Source organism: Ahaetulla prasina, chromosome 4 (assembly GCF_028640845.1).
Source record: "Ahaetulla prasina isolate Xishuangbanna chromosome 4, ASM2864084v1, whole genome shotgun sequence".
Taxonomy (NCBI): domain Eukaryota; kingdom Metazoa; phylum Chordata; class Lepidosauria; order Squamata; family Colubridae; genus Ahaetulla; species Ahaetulla prasina.
Window position 1 is genome coordinate 18,706,149 of NC_080542.1, and position 17,196 is coordinate 18,723,344.

General features: G+C 45.7%; 1 protein-coding gene across 1 annotated transcript in view; it reads right to left on the bottom strand.

The window, feature by feature from the left end:
- Nucleotides 1-15,275, bottom strand: part of LOC131198062 (zinc finger protein 91-like) — a 44,938-nt gene extending 29,663 nt beyond the window's left edge. Inside the window, exons 1-4 of the mRNA XM_058182572.1 lie at nt 15,111-15,275; nt 5,363-6,552; nt 3,163-3,289; nt 1,777-1,890 (exon numbers count right to left, since the gene is read on the bottom strand). Coding sequence (XP_058038555.1) covers nt 1,777-1,890; nt 3,163-3,289; nt 5,363-6,361 — 1,240 coding nt within the window. The 5' untranslated portion in view covers nt 6,362-6,552; nt 15,111-15,275. The remainder of the gene's footprint in view (nt 1-1,776; nt 1,891-3,162; nt 3,290-5,362; nt 6,553-15,110) is intronic.
- Between the last annotated feature and the right edge of the window lie 1,921 nt (nt 15,276-17,196).

The window sequence follows — 17,196 nt, forward strand, 5'->3', positions numbered from 1 at the left end:
AACCTATGATCAGTTGCTTAGCGACCATTCAAACTTACGACGGACCTGCCAAGGGTCTACCCACTACTTTTATTCTAAATTCCAAAGGTCACCCCTGCATGTAACATCATGATTGAACCAGGTGCTTGGCAACTAGGCTGCATTTAAAACTGTTTGCAGGATCTTGAGGTCATGTGACCTTTGTAAACTTCCTCAAAGAACTTCTTTATTGGGTAAATTATATCGGCACACTTTGAAGGAAAGCCAACTCTTTTTCCTCCAAGGTTACAGTATGGTTAAAACCAGTAATGACTCCTTCCCTGTGTCATTAATCACACTGGCCAATTAGGTTGATTGGCAGGCTTCTCCTGTATTCCTCTCTTCCTTCCTCCATAGCCCAGGAGATTACCTAGGTTCCCACAAGAAAGCTTTATGTTTTGTCTAATAATACATTCCAAACTGTTCGGCAAAATTCTCCCAGTAGCAAACCATTAATTTAAAAAAACTAGCCTCCACAACCTATCAATGACTAGCTGTCTTTTGATAGTTTAAGCAGGAGGAAAAAGCAGACTTTCTCCAACTAACAAATAGTGTGCTTAATTGGATAAATGGCTTGATATTACCGTACTTTTCGGCGTATATGACACACTTTTTTCCCCCTAAAAGAGGGTGGAAATGTTGGTGCATTTTATACACCGAATACAGCCATTTTGAGTTCCCGAAACCCCGCCCTGCACATCCCATTTTCACCAAAAACAGGCCAGTAAAAATGCAAAAACAGGGCCTGCAGGGGGTTTGGGAGGCCTGCAGAGTGCTCCTGGGGTCCGGGGAGGGCAAAAATGGAACATGTGGGAGGTTCCTCCCAAACCCTCTGCAGCCCGTTTTTGCAGAAATCGGGCGCATTTCCCAAACCCCCCAATTTGTCGCGTTTTTGCCCTCCCCAGCCCCCAGGAGCACTATACAGGCCTCCCAGACCTCTGTGCATCCCTTTTTTTGCGAAAAACGTGCCCGTTTTTCACAAAAACAGGATGCATAGAAGGTTTGAGGTCTGCAGAGTGCTCCTGGGGGCCGGGGAGGGCAAAACCTTTTTTTTTCCTTGTTTACCTCTTGGAAATCTTGGTGTCTTATACTGCAGTGCACCTTATACTCCGAAAAATACGGTAATATATAGAAAACTTATTCTACTCTTATGAATCAGTATATTTTAAAATCTAATCTATAACTAAAGGAGCATGTTGGCACCTGTGGTTAGGATGGTGGGTTGGAGGTTAGCAAGCCCGTGTTTGCGACTTGTGTGATGCCCTGGGGTAGGATGAGCTCCCATCCTTTGCTCCAGCTCCAGCTGGAGCCCCTGATTTCGCATCTCACAGGCAGCAATAATGATCCTTTTCAACTAATCCATTCAACTTGGAGGCACCTCAGTGCTTTTGACATGAGGGTGAAGTGATCTAAGAAGTGATTTAACTTCTTGAATTCTTCAAATCTTACTAAACTTATTACATATTTCCATCATGCATTTACCATAGCATTATGTGAGCCTTCCATATAATTTTATTACCATTATCTATGTTCTCCATAAGACATGCTAAATAAATATCAATTACTTTGAAGATTTTTTTTCTGGAAGAGGTGCCATGCCCTCATGTAGCTGCTACACATTCCAGTGGGGGTAGGTTTTCCAGATGTTGAGAAACTCACCTGCTACTCTACGTTGTTTCACAAAGCAGCTCCATCCCCATTCCTTGCTTTTGGGCATAGAAGCAAATGAACTCAAATAAGAAGCAACCTTTTCCTCACCTTTGACTTTTGGAGATACACCTTCTGCAGGGTTCTGAATTTTATCCGTACTCAGTTTCTGGTTCTCATTTCTCCCCACTTTGAAGACGAGATCTGGATTATTGGTGGGGAACCCTACCAATAAAAAAGGAAAAGGGGGATGGAGAAAAAAAATATTTTTTTAAAAAACAACAACGTGTTAAGCGATAATCCAGGAGAACAATTTACATAAAAATCAAATCTGCCTGGCATGTCAAGTTAGAATGTTTCGACAGCACAAGTTAAACCCAACTTCCGGTTTTCAATGGCAACACCAGCTGTAGGCTCAAACTTATGGTGAAGGAACCAATCAGTAGCTTCTTCCTTAAAACAGGGATGCCCAACCCACTATCTGGCCTTGGACCGTTCGGAAGCGGGCCATGGGAAGTGGCGGGCGAGTGTGCGGCATCCCCACTTGAACGAGCAAGGGGCTGGCACATGGATGTGTGCTCCATTCACACGAGCGAATGCCCACCATTTGTGCAAATGGAGCAGGCCGCACATCAGTGCTATCCCCTCCCCCCTCCCTCTCCGAAAAGGTTGGGGAATTCTGCCTTAGAAGGTATCTGGCTATGGTTTGCGGCTCAGTGATCTTATTTATTACTGTGATAGGCTATCATATACCCTGTTTCCCAGAAAATAAGACCCAGTTAAGATCCATCAGCAGACGGAGGCGTTTAGTACTGTATATCCCCCAAAATAAGACCTAACCAGAAAATAGGCCGTAATGCGTCTTTTAGAGCAAAAATTAATATAAGACCCGGGGGGGGGGGATATTTGGGGGGAAACACTCTATTCACAATCAAATCTCAGAGATTTTACAGCTGCTATGCTAACCTAGTAGGAAAGGATAAATAAGTTTCATTGGAGGCTTTATTAAAAGCCTTCCAAACTCAGCCTGGTTAAACCTAACTTAGACTATCTTGTCTTTGTCTTGTCTTCATAATATAACAGGCCAAAGGTATATAAGATCTGGTTGTTGTTAAGCTATTTGATTTAAGTGAGCCAGGTTTAGTCCATAAGACATAAGTCTCTTTCCGACAGTCTTTCAAAGTAGTCCAGATCAGGTAAACAATACTAATACTGTTCTAAGCTTATTGTAAGGTTATAGTAACAGAATCTTGCAAGTGCCTCTTCCTTCCTTAACTTTGCATTCCAGAGAATGTGGAAGGGTCAACTCTAAGAGATTTTTTCCACTTCCATGCCTGCTTTCAGGTTTCTCTGGCTGGGGAATTCTGGGAGTTGAAGTCCACACATCTTCAGGTGGTTACAGTTAAGAAACACCTGTGTAGGCTTCAGCCCTTCCTCTTGTTCCTCAGGTTTAGTCTCCCATCCCATTACACTTCCCCAATCCTGTCCAACTCTCACCCAATGCTCGGACATTCTCATAATTCTCCATCATCACTTTTGTGAAAATCTTCCTCTCAGATTCATCTAGGAGTTTCCATTCTTCCTCTGAGAAATACAGGGCCACCTCTTCAAAAGTCACCAGAGCCTGAAACCATTCAAATGTTTAATAATTGAGACCCCATCCTGTACAGATAGTCCTCGACTTACAACCAATTGGAGACCGTTCAGCACTGGAAAAAAAAAGACTTGGGACCATTTTTCACACTTACGATCTTTGCAGCATCCCCCCAGGGTCATGTGATCGAAAGTTGGCTGCCTGGCAACTGGCTAATATTTATGACAGTTGTAGTGTCCCCAGGTCATGTGATCACTTTTTGAAATTTTCCTGTAAGCTTCAGTCAATGGGGAAGCCATTCTCTTAACAACCATCTTCCTAATTTAATAATTGCAGTGGTTTATTTAATAATTGTGGGCTAGAAAGTCATAAAATGGGGGGAAACTCACTTAAAAGTGTTTTGTTTAGCAGTGCAAATTTGGGGCTCAATTGTAGTCATAAGTCACAGACCACCTGTGCTTCCAAGGGAAACTGATGAGAACATCTCAGAGGCTGCCACAAAGAAGAGGGAGTCAAACTATTCTCCAAAGCACCTGAGTGCAGGACAAGAAGCAATGGGTGGAATGATTGAGAGTCTCCACAGCTTTTAGCAGTGGATGGAAACTAATCAAGGAGAGAAGCAACTTAGAACTGAGGAGAAATTTCCTGACAGTGAGAACAATTAATCAGTGGGAAAACTTGCCTCAAGAAGTTGTAAATGCTCCAACACTGGAAATTTTTAAGAAGATGCTGGATAACCATTTATCTCAAATGGTATGGAATTTCCTGCCTAAACAGGGGGTTATTCTATTCTAACATAGAAATGACCAGTTGTTGCAGCTTGTCCTTGATTTACGACAGTTAGGACCCAAGTTTTCCGTTGCTAAGCAAGTGAGTTGTTAAGCGAGTAACACTCAATATTATGATTTTTTTTTCAGCCATGGTCGTTAAACAATTCACTGCAGTTGTTAAATTAATCATGTGGTCATTAAGTGAACCTGACTTCCTCCATTGACTTTGCTTGTCAGAAGCCAGCTGGGAAGGTCACAAATGGTGGTTACATAAACCCGGGATGTTGTCATGTATGATGTCAACCATCATAAATACATGCCAGCTCCCCAGCCCCCAAACTTTAAACATGTTACTGTTTGGATTGTACAATGGTCATAAGCGTAAGGATTGATCTAAGTCCCTTTTTTCAGCGCTGTTGAAACTTTGAACAGTCACTAAACAAATTTAGTCACAGACATGTTATATGATTCTTTGAGAAGGCAGAAACTACTACATTCTAAATGCCACCAAGATGTGGTTTAAATTTTGCATTTAAATTACGGAATAGCATATATATTATTTATATTAAGACAGAATCACTAAATCATGCACATTTTCTCAAATTATTTAAATGGCAAAAAATAGGAATATTGATAGAAGTCCAAAGAATACATATCCTGTGGGATGAGAAAGGGAGAAAAAAACTTAATTTTAAAACAATGTCATTTGTTTATGAATTTATAAAACCACCTCAGTGAAGGCTACTGCAAGCATCAGTGCGCCCATTTGTTATATCAACTTATTGATATTTACTGTTTTTACAAATAGCTCAAGGCAATGAACATATCCAACATGCCTTCCTCCTCCTATTTTACCCACATTATCAACCCTGCCAGGTGAGTGGCTACTCATCCTTATTTCAAGAATGAATTGTTAGAAGTAGGATGGTTTGCCACAAAATGGTTTCTGTCTCCTGCTTAGGCAGGGGGTGGGGGTTAGACTAGATGACCTACAAGGTCCCTTCCAACTCTGTTAATCTGTTAAAAAGATGAATGAGTTCTCAAGGGCACATCATTGGGGAACATTGAAGAACTCCAAGGAGTCAAGTGACCCAAATGATTCAATAGCAATCCAAGCCACCCTATATAAATATGTCTGCTTTTCCAGAGTTCCTCAGTCTGAAAAATTGAAGACCTGATCTTCAGTCTTTGGGAATTTCCTTTCCTCATGGATAGATTGTTTTTCAACTTCAAATAGTGATTCTAATACCATCACCTTCTAAACTATTGAGCCCTGAGTGGGTCAATATTAAGACACTACGCCTCACAGCCAATGGCCTTTAAGATCCCTCACCTTTTCCCCGTGTCTCTTAAGCAAAGACAATCCTGTCAGAAAGTTTTCCACCAACTCGACAGCTTCCCCACAACTTTCCGGGTGCTGATGCCATAGCCAGTTCTGTATTTCTTTGGGCAAGGTAGCCAAAAATTGTTCCAGGACCAGCAGATCTAGAATCTGTTCCTTACTACGTCTCTCTGGTTTCAACCAATTGTGGCAAAGGTCCAATAGTTGCCTGCAAGCTTTTCGAGGTCCCTCATCTTCTAGGTAACAGTACCAACGGAAACCCTGGCGGGCATGCTCCAGGGCAAGGCCTCCTTTTGTCTCTTCTTGCTCTTCACCTCCCTTGTCTCCAGCTGCCTTTTCAGGTTCTCCTACTCTGTCAGGTTCTGTAAAATGGATCATTCCTTCTTCAGAATCTCTTGGTTTGTTTTGGGAAACCACAATGGCCTGGTGATTGTCCTGTAGGATGTCCTTGGATCCTTCTGATTTCTGAATATAGTCCCCACAGATCTTAGCCATCTCTATCAGGGTGACTTCAGTCTGAGTGGCCTTTTCAACTTTGGAGAGGCCGCTATCTTTAACAGGTTTTGTGAAGGTTTTAGACCTCTCTCCATCTATGACCATCAATGGGGCCTTGTCTTGTAATTCAGGCACAGTGCAAATCTTGAGATCATCTCTAGATTCTGGTGAGGACCTTCTTTGGACTTCAATTTCTTCTTCAACAGTAATCACACAATCAATTCCAGCCGTCCCTTCAGGGTTGGCTTTCTTCTCTTTAAAGGAGTCAGGAGAATTTTCAGAGGAAACCACACAAATCTGAATATCATCCACTGTTGTCTTAGGAGGTGTTGCATCTGTCTCTTTATGTTGTGGAGTCGGTAGGAGGACCTGCTGTCTGACTTCCCAGCACTGGGGCTTCACAGCCGTCCCATTTAAATACATGCAGTCATTCCTGGATGGTAAGCAATTTAGGAATTCCTTAATCATTCCAACAGGAGGTGAACACTTCTCCATTTCAACTTTAATTTAGACTTCTGGCTTTGGAAATGTGAAGAAAAGAAGCAACCAGCTTAGAGTCTACTAGGAAGTCAGATTCCTGAGAAGCAGTCGTTGTCACCTCTTGCTGATTTTTTGGAACTTAGTTTACGTTCTCCCTATGAATAGACACTCTCCAGAAAAGAGATAAAGAGGATTCTTCCAGCCAGCTGAAGGGGGGGAAAAAAGAAAGAAAATATGTCTGGTCAAAAAAGTTGGCAATTGTGAAAAAAAAATACAGGCAGTCCTCAACTTACAACAGCAACTGGGCCAGAATTTCTGTTGCTAAGCAATGCAATCATAGAGCAAGACAGGGAAGAGTTTTAAGTCCTAGGGATGGAGCAAGACAATGTGCAAGAGTGTGACAGAATGCATGAGAGGCATAGTGCAGGTTGGGGAAGTGAGAGGGTTCAAGGGGGGGGGGGTGGACAAAAGATGTAATCCAGATCTGGGAGGGGGGTGAATGAGAGACGTATAAAAGGTTAGGAAGAGTGCTAGAGCAGCGGTCACCAACCGGTGGTCCACAGATCACTGGTGGTCTGCGAGAAAATTTTGGTGGTCCGTGGAGAAATCTTCATATTTTTGCCAGTGCACCCTAGTGGAGGAGGTGTGGCGCAAGCAGGCCGAAGCAGTGATTGCGATGGCTGGAAGCTGTGGGAGCAAAGCACTACTTGTACTTGCGCAGCATCAGCATTCCGCCTCGGCATATTTGTCCAGCTGGTGGTGCAAAGCAGCCCTTGTCTCCTTCCGCTTGGGACTCAGAGCGGTAAATGGCGACTGATCCAGGGAGCAGCTGGATTTTGCTCTCTATTGCGGACGCCAGATCGGCCCCCTGCAAACTCTCGTCTCTCGAGGAGCGCTCACTGAAGTGGCGCGGGAAACTTCGGCCAGGCTCCTCGAAAGACGAGAGCTTGCAGGGGGCCGATCTGGCATCCGCAATAGAGAGCAAAATCCGGCTGCTCCCCTGATCAGACACCATTTACAGCTCTGAGTCCCAAGCAACAGGAGACGAAGGCTGTTTTGCGCCACCAGCTGGGCAAATATACCAAGGCGGAATGCTGATGCCACACAGAATGAAATAGAAAAAAAAAGACACAAGTGAAAGAGAGAATGAGAAAGAGAATGAGAGAGAGAGAGAGAGAATGAGAGAGAGAGAGAGAGAGAGAGAGAGAGAGAGAGAGAGAGAGAGAGAGAGCACCACCTTCTTGAAAGAAGTGTGGGGGGATGAAGGGGGATGTATTGCATTAAGTATCGACCCCCCTTCAATTTCGCGAGGTCGGCGCAGCAGGCAGCGGTCCTTCCCGGTGTACCTTGTTTCTCTGGAGACCCCCTCCCCTCCCGCTTCTGCCCACCTCCTCCTCCCAGAGTCTCTGGGCTGCTTACTCAGCCAGAGGAAAAATTCAAAGGGCGCTCCGTTGCCCAGCTTGCCCACCTGCCCAGGGATGTTGCCTGGGGGACCGCTCTCTTCGCAGCTCTTGCTCAAAGCCGCCTGGCTCTGAAAAGGATGCATGGAGAATTAGAGAGTGAGAGAGAAAGAATGAGACAGAATCAGAATGAGAGAGAACGAGAGACAGAGAAAGAGAATCAGAGAGAGAATGAGAGAGACAGAATGAAAGAGAATCAGAGAGAGAGAGAATCAGAATGAGAGAGTGCGTGTGGGGGAGGGAGAGAGAAAGAGAGAATGAGAAAGAGTGGGAGAGAAAGAGAGAATGAGTGGGAGAGAGAAAGAATGAGAGAGGGGAGAGAGAGAGAGAAAGAGAGAGATGAGAGACTGAGAGACAAGGTGTGGAAGAGAGGGGGGAGAGAAAGAGAGAATGAGAGAGAAAGAGTGGGAGAAAGAGGGGAGGGGAGGGGAGAAACAGAGAAGAGGGACAGTGCCTGAAGGACCCCATCCCATTACTGGGAGTCCAGGTGCTTCAGCAAGTGGCGCGCTGGATTCGTATTAGTGGTCCACGGGATTTAAAATTAAGAACTCGGTGGTCCCTGAAGTACAAAAGGTTGGGGATCCTTGTGCTAAAAGGATGTACAAGAGGTGAAGGATAGGTTTGGAAGGATGCATGAGAAACGCGATGTGTCGGGAAAGGTGCGAGGAAGAGGGTGTGATGCTGGTCAGAATGTTTGCACGTCGGCCACACAGGCTTGCACAGATCAGGAAGGTGCAAGGAGTGGCATGGCTCAGGAGGAATACACAAAGGGTGTGCAAGAGGCATGGTGCGAGTCATGAAAGTGCAAGGGAGTCCATCAGAGGAGGGTGAACGAGACTGCATGAAGGTGCACAAGTGGCAGTGGTTGAAAAGATGCCATGAAAGAGGGGGGAGAGTGAAAGACACAACTCAGCAGCCCCCAATCTTTGGGGCACCAGGAACTGGTTCGTGGAGAGTTTTTTCCATGCACCAGTGGGGGCAAGGTTTCATTTGCTGCTTGCATCCCACAGACGCAAGCAGCAGCCCCTTAACTTGTCTGCGTGGATCCAGTTTCTGGTACCCCACGGACCAGTTCTAGCCCATGGAAAAGGTGTTGGGTACCCCTGCCCTAGCTGAAAAGAGCTGTGGTGGTGAAATGCAGTACTGCAGACTAACTCTGCTCCCATTGCCAGGAGTTTGATTCCTTTGATCCTGTCCGGTTCAAGATTGACTCAGCCTTCCATCTTTCCAAGGTTGGTAAAATGAGGACCCAGATGGTTGGGGGCAAGAGGCTGACTCTATAAATAAAACAGAGAATGTTGTAAAGCACTGTGAAGCGGTATAAGTCTAAGCGCTATTGCTACCATGAGCAAGGGTCTGGGCATGTCAGTGGGGCAGAGAGAAGGTGTGAAGGTGTGGAAACCTATCCAGCCAGCTTCCCTATTAATTTACTACGGAAGGTTACAACTGGTGGTGAGCATGCTGATGAACTGCTACAACTCATAAGCACGAACCAGTTGTCCAATACCTAGAACAAAGTCATGGAATCAGAGTTGCTGGGCCAGCCAGAACTCCAAAGACCAACCATAACCATCATTTCTTCAGAACTGTAGTGTAACTTCAGTTTACTGAATGAATAGTCTTGGGTCAAGGACTAACTGTAGTGCAAGGGTCCCCCACCCCCATCCATGGACTGGCATCAGGCCATGCAAACTCTGTGGAACTAGTCCCTCTTTAAAATTAAATTTACTGTCCACTTTGAGACCTCTTTTCTTTTTCCCCAACAGAAAAGCCAGAGGTGTGCAAGCCACTTGTGAGCAAAGATATGTGCTTGGTGAGATGGGATGTGCAATTGAAGGATATGTGGGGAGGGGAGTATCAGCAATACAGGTAGTCCTCTGCTGACAACCACAATTGAGCCCAAATCGCCTGCTGCTCAGCGAGACAGTTGTTAAGTGAGTTGCGCCCTAATTTTGCAATCCTTTTTGTGCCACAGTTGTTAAGCTGCAATTGTTAAATGAACCATGCAGTTGTTAAGTCAACTGGCTTCCCCTGTTGATTACAATTGTCAGAAACCAGCTGAGGAGGTTATAAATGGGGATCACGTGACCTTGGGGCAGTGCAATGTCATAAATATGTGCCAGTTGCTGAGGGCCCAAATTTTGATCACATTACCACGGGGATACTACAATGGCCATAAGTGTGAAAAAATGGTTGTAAGTCGCTTTTGCAGGAGTGGCTGTAATTGCAAACAGTCATTAAATGATCGGTTGTAGCAATAAAGGGGAATATTTCTAGCTCAGGGTTGAAATGAGAGGCCCGTGGTACTCTCTGAGCTTGCTGTCAGCTCTGGAGGCCATCTTTTACTTTCGATCTTCAAGGCTGCAAAACTTAATCCTGTGGGAAACTGGGAGGGGGGTTTGCATGGAGGAGTAGAGATATATAGCCATAACAACATTCTTGTCTCTGGGAGTCAAGGACAACTCAGGCTGCATCTGGAGTGGGCTGACTGGGAGGCATCTCCAATTGGGACGGCCATGTGATGGACATGTGGGTTCAGAGGAAGGGACTTTGGCTTTCTTTTGGGTGGGGAAAACCCAAATCTGAAAGCTTCCCAGATGTGCCAATATGGCATCTCTCTAATAAAAATGGAACTTGGAGGAACTTCTAGCCTCGAAGCCTTCTTTCATTGGGGGTGTTACTTGGAACCCTGACACTTGCTTGTTTTCTTGCAGATGTTTCATTACCCAACTAGGTAACATCAATAGTGCTAGGAAAGAGTGGTGTTTGCTGTCAGCTTATATTCTGGTGACTTGCCTTGTCTGTGTGCGTGGGTGGGGGTGGTCTTGGAGATTCTTTGGTTGGGCTATTTATTGATGGCTCTTTGGCAGTTTGTTGACCAAGAAACTGCCAAAGAGCCATCAGTAAATACCCCAATCTAAGAGATTCTGCAAGAAAACAAGGAAGCTCAGAGAACACCAAGAAACCCCCCACACACACACACTAATTGGTTGTAGGTTAAGGACTTCCCGTAGCAACGATCTATCTCTGCCCCCTCTCTGGAATGTGCTGCCTCTTCTATGAGAACCTGCAGTGGTACTACCCCTCCCCACATCCTCCATCCCTGCACATTCCATCACACTTGTTTTTCAATGGGTGTAGTCTCCAAAGTAGGAAGATGTGGCCTCAGATTTTAAGCTTCGTTATTAGTGTCAGCTTTGAAAGCCATACTAAGCCAGAGGCTTCCGTGCTGCCACTTTCTCCTGTGTGGGAAAGTAGGAGGGGGGATTTGGTAGAGGGGGCAATTAGACATAATAACATTCTTCCTGCTGGTCAAGGCCAGGCCAGTCCTGCATCTGGAGAAGGAGTGGCCGGAGTGATGTCTCGAGATGGGACGGTTGGCGATTGGAGCATGTGATCGGCAGAGGGGTGGGGGTGGGGTGATTTTGGAGTTTGTCTTACTGAGGAAAAACCCGGATCCCCAGATTGTGCCAGCTAGTAAAAGAACTTTGAAAGATGTTTGCTTCGGAGTCTTTTCTGCAGGAGGGGGTTTTCTGGAATGCTGAAAATTAGCATTTTAAAAGGTGATACTACCACTTCTAATATCCAAATCTGGCCCTCTTTTTTATCTCTAAGAAACATGATTCCTCCTTTATTAGCCAGGGCCATTTCTTATGTGTGAGACTTGGCTTTTTCAGCAACTGCAGAAAGAGCTATTGTCCTGAATAATAAAAGATTTAGCTCCACTTCATAATAGCAGAGTTGGAAAGGACCTTGTAGGTCATCTAGTCCAACCTCTCTCTCTCTCTCTCTCTCTCTCTCACACACACACACACACACACACACACACACACACACACACACACACACACACACACAAAAACAGGAGACCCTACACCAGTGGTTCCCAACCTTTTCTTGTTTGAGGCACAACCTTTTCTTGTTTGAGGCACCCTTGGAAAGCCTTTCAAAAGTTCCCGGCACCCTTATAAGGAAATAGATATTTAAAATCTCCGTAGCTCAAAAGTTCCCGGCACCCTCAAAAGATCTCACGGCACCCCTTAGTGCCGCGGCACACTGGTTGGGAACCACTGCCCTACACCATTCCCGACAGATGGCAGTCCAGCCTCTTTGTGAAAGCTTCCAGTGCTGAAGCTCCCACAACTTCTGAATACACTTGCAATGTGCAAAAAAGACGCAAACCTAACTGGGAAAGAGTATCATCATAAGCCATACACCGGTCATTTGTGGAATGTTACGTAAAAATCTATTTTTTTTTCTATTGTTCAAACTTCAAAAATGATCAATGTATTTTAACCGATCATTTATTTACGAAATAAATGATCGAAGAGCTGGGGTGGTGCTGTGGTTAGAATGCAGTACTGCAGCCTACTTCCGCTAACTGCCCGATCGAATCTCACCAGGCTCAAGGTTGACTCAGCCTTCCATCCTTCCAAGGTGGGTAAAATGAGGACCCAGATTGTTGGGGGCAACAGGCTGACTCTGTAAACCGCTTTAGAGAAGGCTGTAAAAAGTACTGTGAGGTATATAAGTCTAAGTGCCACTGCTATTGCTATTTACAGTACTGAAAAGTTAAAAAGTCTTGAATCAGCCTCTTTTTAACAGCCTTCTGATCTTGAATCCAAGAGACCCATCTCTACTCAAAAAATGCAATGTTTTCTTAAAGGCAATAAATCACTGACAGGTGTGAATATCTGGCTCTGGAGTCAATCAACATTTAAAAGCCTTGGGAATTTAGCACCTCTGCCTGGCCAGGAAGATCTTTCCTGATGAGGGAGATAACAAGACAAAATATTTTCTAAGTTCCCAAGACTATAAAAGTATATCATACCTGTATTTCCTGTTTCTCGGTGACCATAAAACTTATACATCACACTCTTGTGATCTCATATCAATGGGTTCCAAATTGTTTTTGGAATAATAAATCTTTTTTCCAAAAGCAGCATCTTGATTGCTTCCCAGCTGGGTGGGGGGGGGGGGAAACCAGGGAAATTCTCCCAACACATTATATCATTTGTTTCTGTACCCTACAAAAAGATTTCCCCCCCCCCAATTAATCATTTTTGTGTGTGTCAGCTGCCACTTTATGTGGTTCGCTGCTAGGCGGCGACAAAGTGCCATGAATTGTGGGGAGGGGGAATTGTTTGGAAAAAATGAAAATCCTGCCTTGTGGTCACCCAGCTGGAAGGGGGGAGCCGCATACCAAACTGCCCTTGGACTGAATGTTATGAAAACATCTTGCCGGAACCTGATTGGTTACACTGGGATGAACAAAGAGACGAGAGTTAAGGGAAGGAAAAGTGGAACTTAGGAATTTTGGCCTGTGATTTTCAGTTCTGGCTTTGCAATTATGTAGGTAGTCCTGGACTTAACAACAGTTTGTTTAGTGACCATTCAAAGTTAACAATGGCATTGAAAAAAGTGGCATATGGCCATTTTTCACAATGTGATTTATATTCAGATGCTTGGCAACTGGTTCATATTTATGATGGTTGGAGTGGCCTGGGATCATGTGATCACCTTTTGCATTCTGACAAGCAAAGTCAAGGGGGAAGTCAAGGGGGAACAGTAGCAGTGGTTCACTTAACAAACAGGGCAAAAAAGTCATAAAATGGGGCAAAACTCACTTAACAAATTTCTCACTTAACAACATAAAATCTGAGCTCAATTGTGGTCTTAAGTCGAGGACTACTTGTACCATAATACACTCTAATAAACTATATCTTTCTCAATAAACTGAGCCAAGGATCGTGTCATACCATGAAATCTTTGCCTGGGAATACTCAGATCTAGCTTTACTTCCGCTGCAACCACTTAACTTTAGTAAAACGGAGCCTAATGGAGTCAAGAATCTTTCTTTCCTAAATGTCTAAAAGTCTGACATTAAGTTAGATCTGAGAATTCCCATGTAACCTTTACACGGGAATTCTTAGATCTAACTTTAATGTCAGACTTTCTCCGGCCTTTCTCCCTTAACCAGTTATCAGTGTCCAACAGCATTCCTTTTCAATGTTTTGGGGACAGCTCTGATGTTAGACGCCACTTGTTATAGTTTCCCATTCTATTCCCAAGCTGTGTCCCAGGTAACCGGCTTATTCCAGTTTTACACCTCTGATCAACTTGACTCCCCCACCACACTCACACATGTCCATTTGTCCACTCATTCCCATTCCCGACCTTTGCTTCCCTCAAATTCCTCCCCCCTCCCTTTTTATGGCAGGATGCCAGCAAAGCGAAAGAAGCTGAAGATGGCAGACCTGACAGATCCTTTCTATTTAGAGGTTTAAGTTGTGGCAGGTCCGACATTTTGCTTTGCCCGCATTAATTCGTACTACCTGGTGGGCAAAGAAGCCCCTTTGCAAAGGTAAAAAAGTCTCTTTCTCAAATTCAGAGATCAAGTTCTTACCAGCTCCACACCGGGGTGGCCAAATTTGAAGGCAACAAAGGAACCGGACCAAAAACAACAACAAAAAAATGGGTGAGCTCCAGAGAAAAATTAAATTTAGTAGCGGATGAGAAAATCCACATGACTCCAACATCGGAAATCCCGACCTTAGCAACTGCTTTCACGGGAAAAGCAAAAGAGTCCCAAGTTCAGATACACAGAGAAACGCATACACGCGCAAAACACACACACATATATATATACCCTTAGCGTAATCTCAACCAATCAATCAATATCAGAATAGACCTGGAAGGGACCTTGGAGGTCTTCTAGTCCAACCCCCTGCTCGACCAGGAGACCTTACAACGTTTCAGACAAGCGGGGCTGTCCAGTCTCTTCTTTTATAAAAATTAAAAAAAAACCTCCAGTGATGAAGGATCTCAAAGGTCAGTTTCCCCGTATTGCCCCACCACCACCACTCCGCGACAATAACGGGGGAGACGGGAAAGTAGGAAGGGGCTGGATTCCCGATCCAATTTGACGGGGGAAAGGGGCGAAGAGGGCGCAACGCCGTGCGCTACACAGACGGGCGGAAAAGCGGGCAGGGAACGAAATTGAGCAGGCGCCGTCGTTTCTTCTCCATTGGAGGAAAGGCGAGGCGGCGGGAAAGGCGTCCCGGTTCCTCATTTTACACCACCACCCACCACCACCCCGGATTCCCGGGAAGGGAATCGCGGCTGGACGGGTCGCAAGCTTGGGGTTCATCGGCGGCCACGGGAGCCTTTGGCAGGGATGCCCCTTTTCGCTCCCGGGGAATTGATTCCCTTTTTTTGCAGCAGGCTCGCGCGCGCTGGTGGGGCTGGCTGGGAATGAGGTTGCAGTTGCCCTGGGAGATGGGGGGGGGACCGGAGTTACTCACCTGCCCTCCGCCTCGGAAGACGGGAGACACTTCGGGAGCCTCTGGTTCATTGCCCGAGCGCTGTCTTCTTTGACTGCGTCTGGAAGAGTGGTGGCGGTGGGGGAGCCCGCAGGAAGGGAACTCCCCCATCCCAGGAAATGCGCAATGGCCCCCCTCCGGATAAGACGCCGCCTTCCCTCCCCTTCCGTCCTTCTGCACGTGGGAACGGGGGGGCGTGGGGTGGGGGTGGGAGGAGAGGAAGGGAGGGGAATATTAGGACTTAACTATTCCTGCGCTGTTTTGCTTTGCGAAATCGGAGCCGAATCCGCCAAGAGTCCTTTTTTTTCCCTGCAAACCAACCCCCACCAGCAGCAGCAGCCCATCGCTTCGCAGTTTTTGAGCGCTTCCTAAAATTGCAGCTCCAAGAATGGAGTTTCTTGGACCTGCAATTCAACCGAGAGGATTCATTTGGTCGGTTGCAAAAGTAATTTCTCAGAAATCAAGGACGAGCGCATGCACACAAACGCACACAGTCAAGTTCTCGTTTTCTCTCTCTGTCTGTCTGTCATCTGTCTCTCTCTTGTCTAGTGCAAGGCAATCCATAGATGGCATCCTCAGCCTTAGAAGACTGAGAAGTTGGTTGTTCCAAACAGGGTGATGGTTGTCCCAAAGGTTCTTTTTTTCTTTGAAGACGTTTCGCTTCTCATCCCAGAAGCTTCTTCAGCTCTGACTGGATGGTGGGGAATGGAAGGATTTATATTCCTTGCAGACAGCTGGACATTTGCATTCTTTTTAGGGAGTTGTTGCTGAGGCCACTTGAGGGTTGTCTGTGTCCTTAATGGTCACCTGAGTGGTGCAGATGAGGTGTGGAGCCTTCTTGGAACTGTTGAAGTCACTGTGTTGTGGAGTTGTGCTTTCTGCAGGATATTTTCTGCCCTGTGGCCCATTGTTTAAGGAGTGCTTTGCCATTACATTGTACTGATAAGGAGAATATTAGTAGCTCAGGGTTGACATGAGGGGTCCTTGGTGCTCTCTGAGCTTGGTTGTTTTCTTGCAGAGGTTTCATTACCCACCGAGGTAAGGTAACATCAGTGCTGGGCATCAGTGATAAATTTACTTAGTTGGGTAATGAAAAATCTGCAAGAAAACAAACAAGTTCAGAGACCTCCAAGAACCTTATAGTCTAATTTAGGGGTCTCCAATCTTGGCAACTTTAAGCCTGACGGACTTCAACTCCCAGAATTTTGCTGGCTGAGGAATTCTGGGACTTGAAGTCCACCAGGCTTAAAGTTGCCAAGATTGGAGACCCCTGGTCTAGTTTGTTGAATGGAGTAGTTCCATGATGGCGAACCTATGGCACGCGTGCCCAAGATGGCATGCAGAGTCATCTTTCCAGGCACACGAGCTGTTGCCCAACTCACCTGCAACTGCGCGTGTGCCCCAGCTGGTGTTCGGGCCTCTAGTGCACATGCGTGCAATTCAGGGGACCCAGCTGGTCTTTGGAGCTCTCCTGTGCATGCGCAGATGATGCGATTGCGCACACAGTGCAAGGGAGGAGCCATACGAAACCTGCATGCATGCGCAAATGGTGCAATTGCATGCAAAGCGCACAGGGGAAGCCGCAAGAAAGCTGTGCACATGCAGATAGTGTGGTTGCGCACACAGCGCACAGGGAGGTGGACGCAAAAGCCGTGTCCATGTTCAGATGGTGCGGTTGCACATGCAGCACACGAGAGGAGCTGCACATTAGCACAGATAGCATGCAAGCTCACACCTTTTCAGCACTCTGTGAGTAAAAGGTTTGCCACCACTGAACTAGTTGAATGCTGTTTTCATAAGCTTTAGAGCTACAGTATATCCAGCCTGTTCGCATGCTAAAAGTGGTGTGTGTGTGTGTGTGAGTGAGTGAAGGAGTAAAGAAGGCTGAAGCAGTTGCAAATATTTCACTACAGCCATTTCGCTTCTTTGAAACCAGGTTGTCCAGTGGGGAAGAAAACTGGCTGAACCCATGGAGGCATTTGATGTCTAGAAAAAATGCTTAGCTACAATTTTTGTACCTCTGGTTTAAATGAACAGCATCGTACATCTTATATAGCTTCAGAACGCT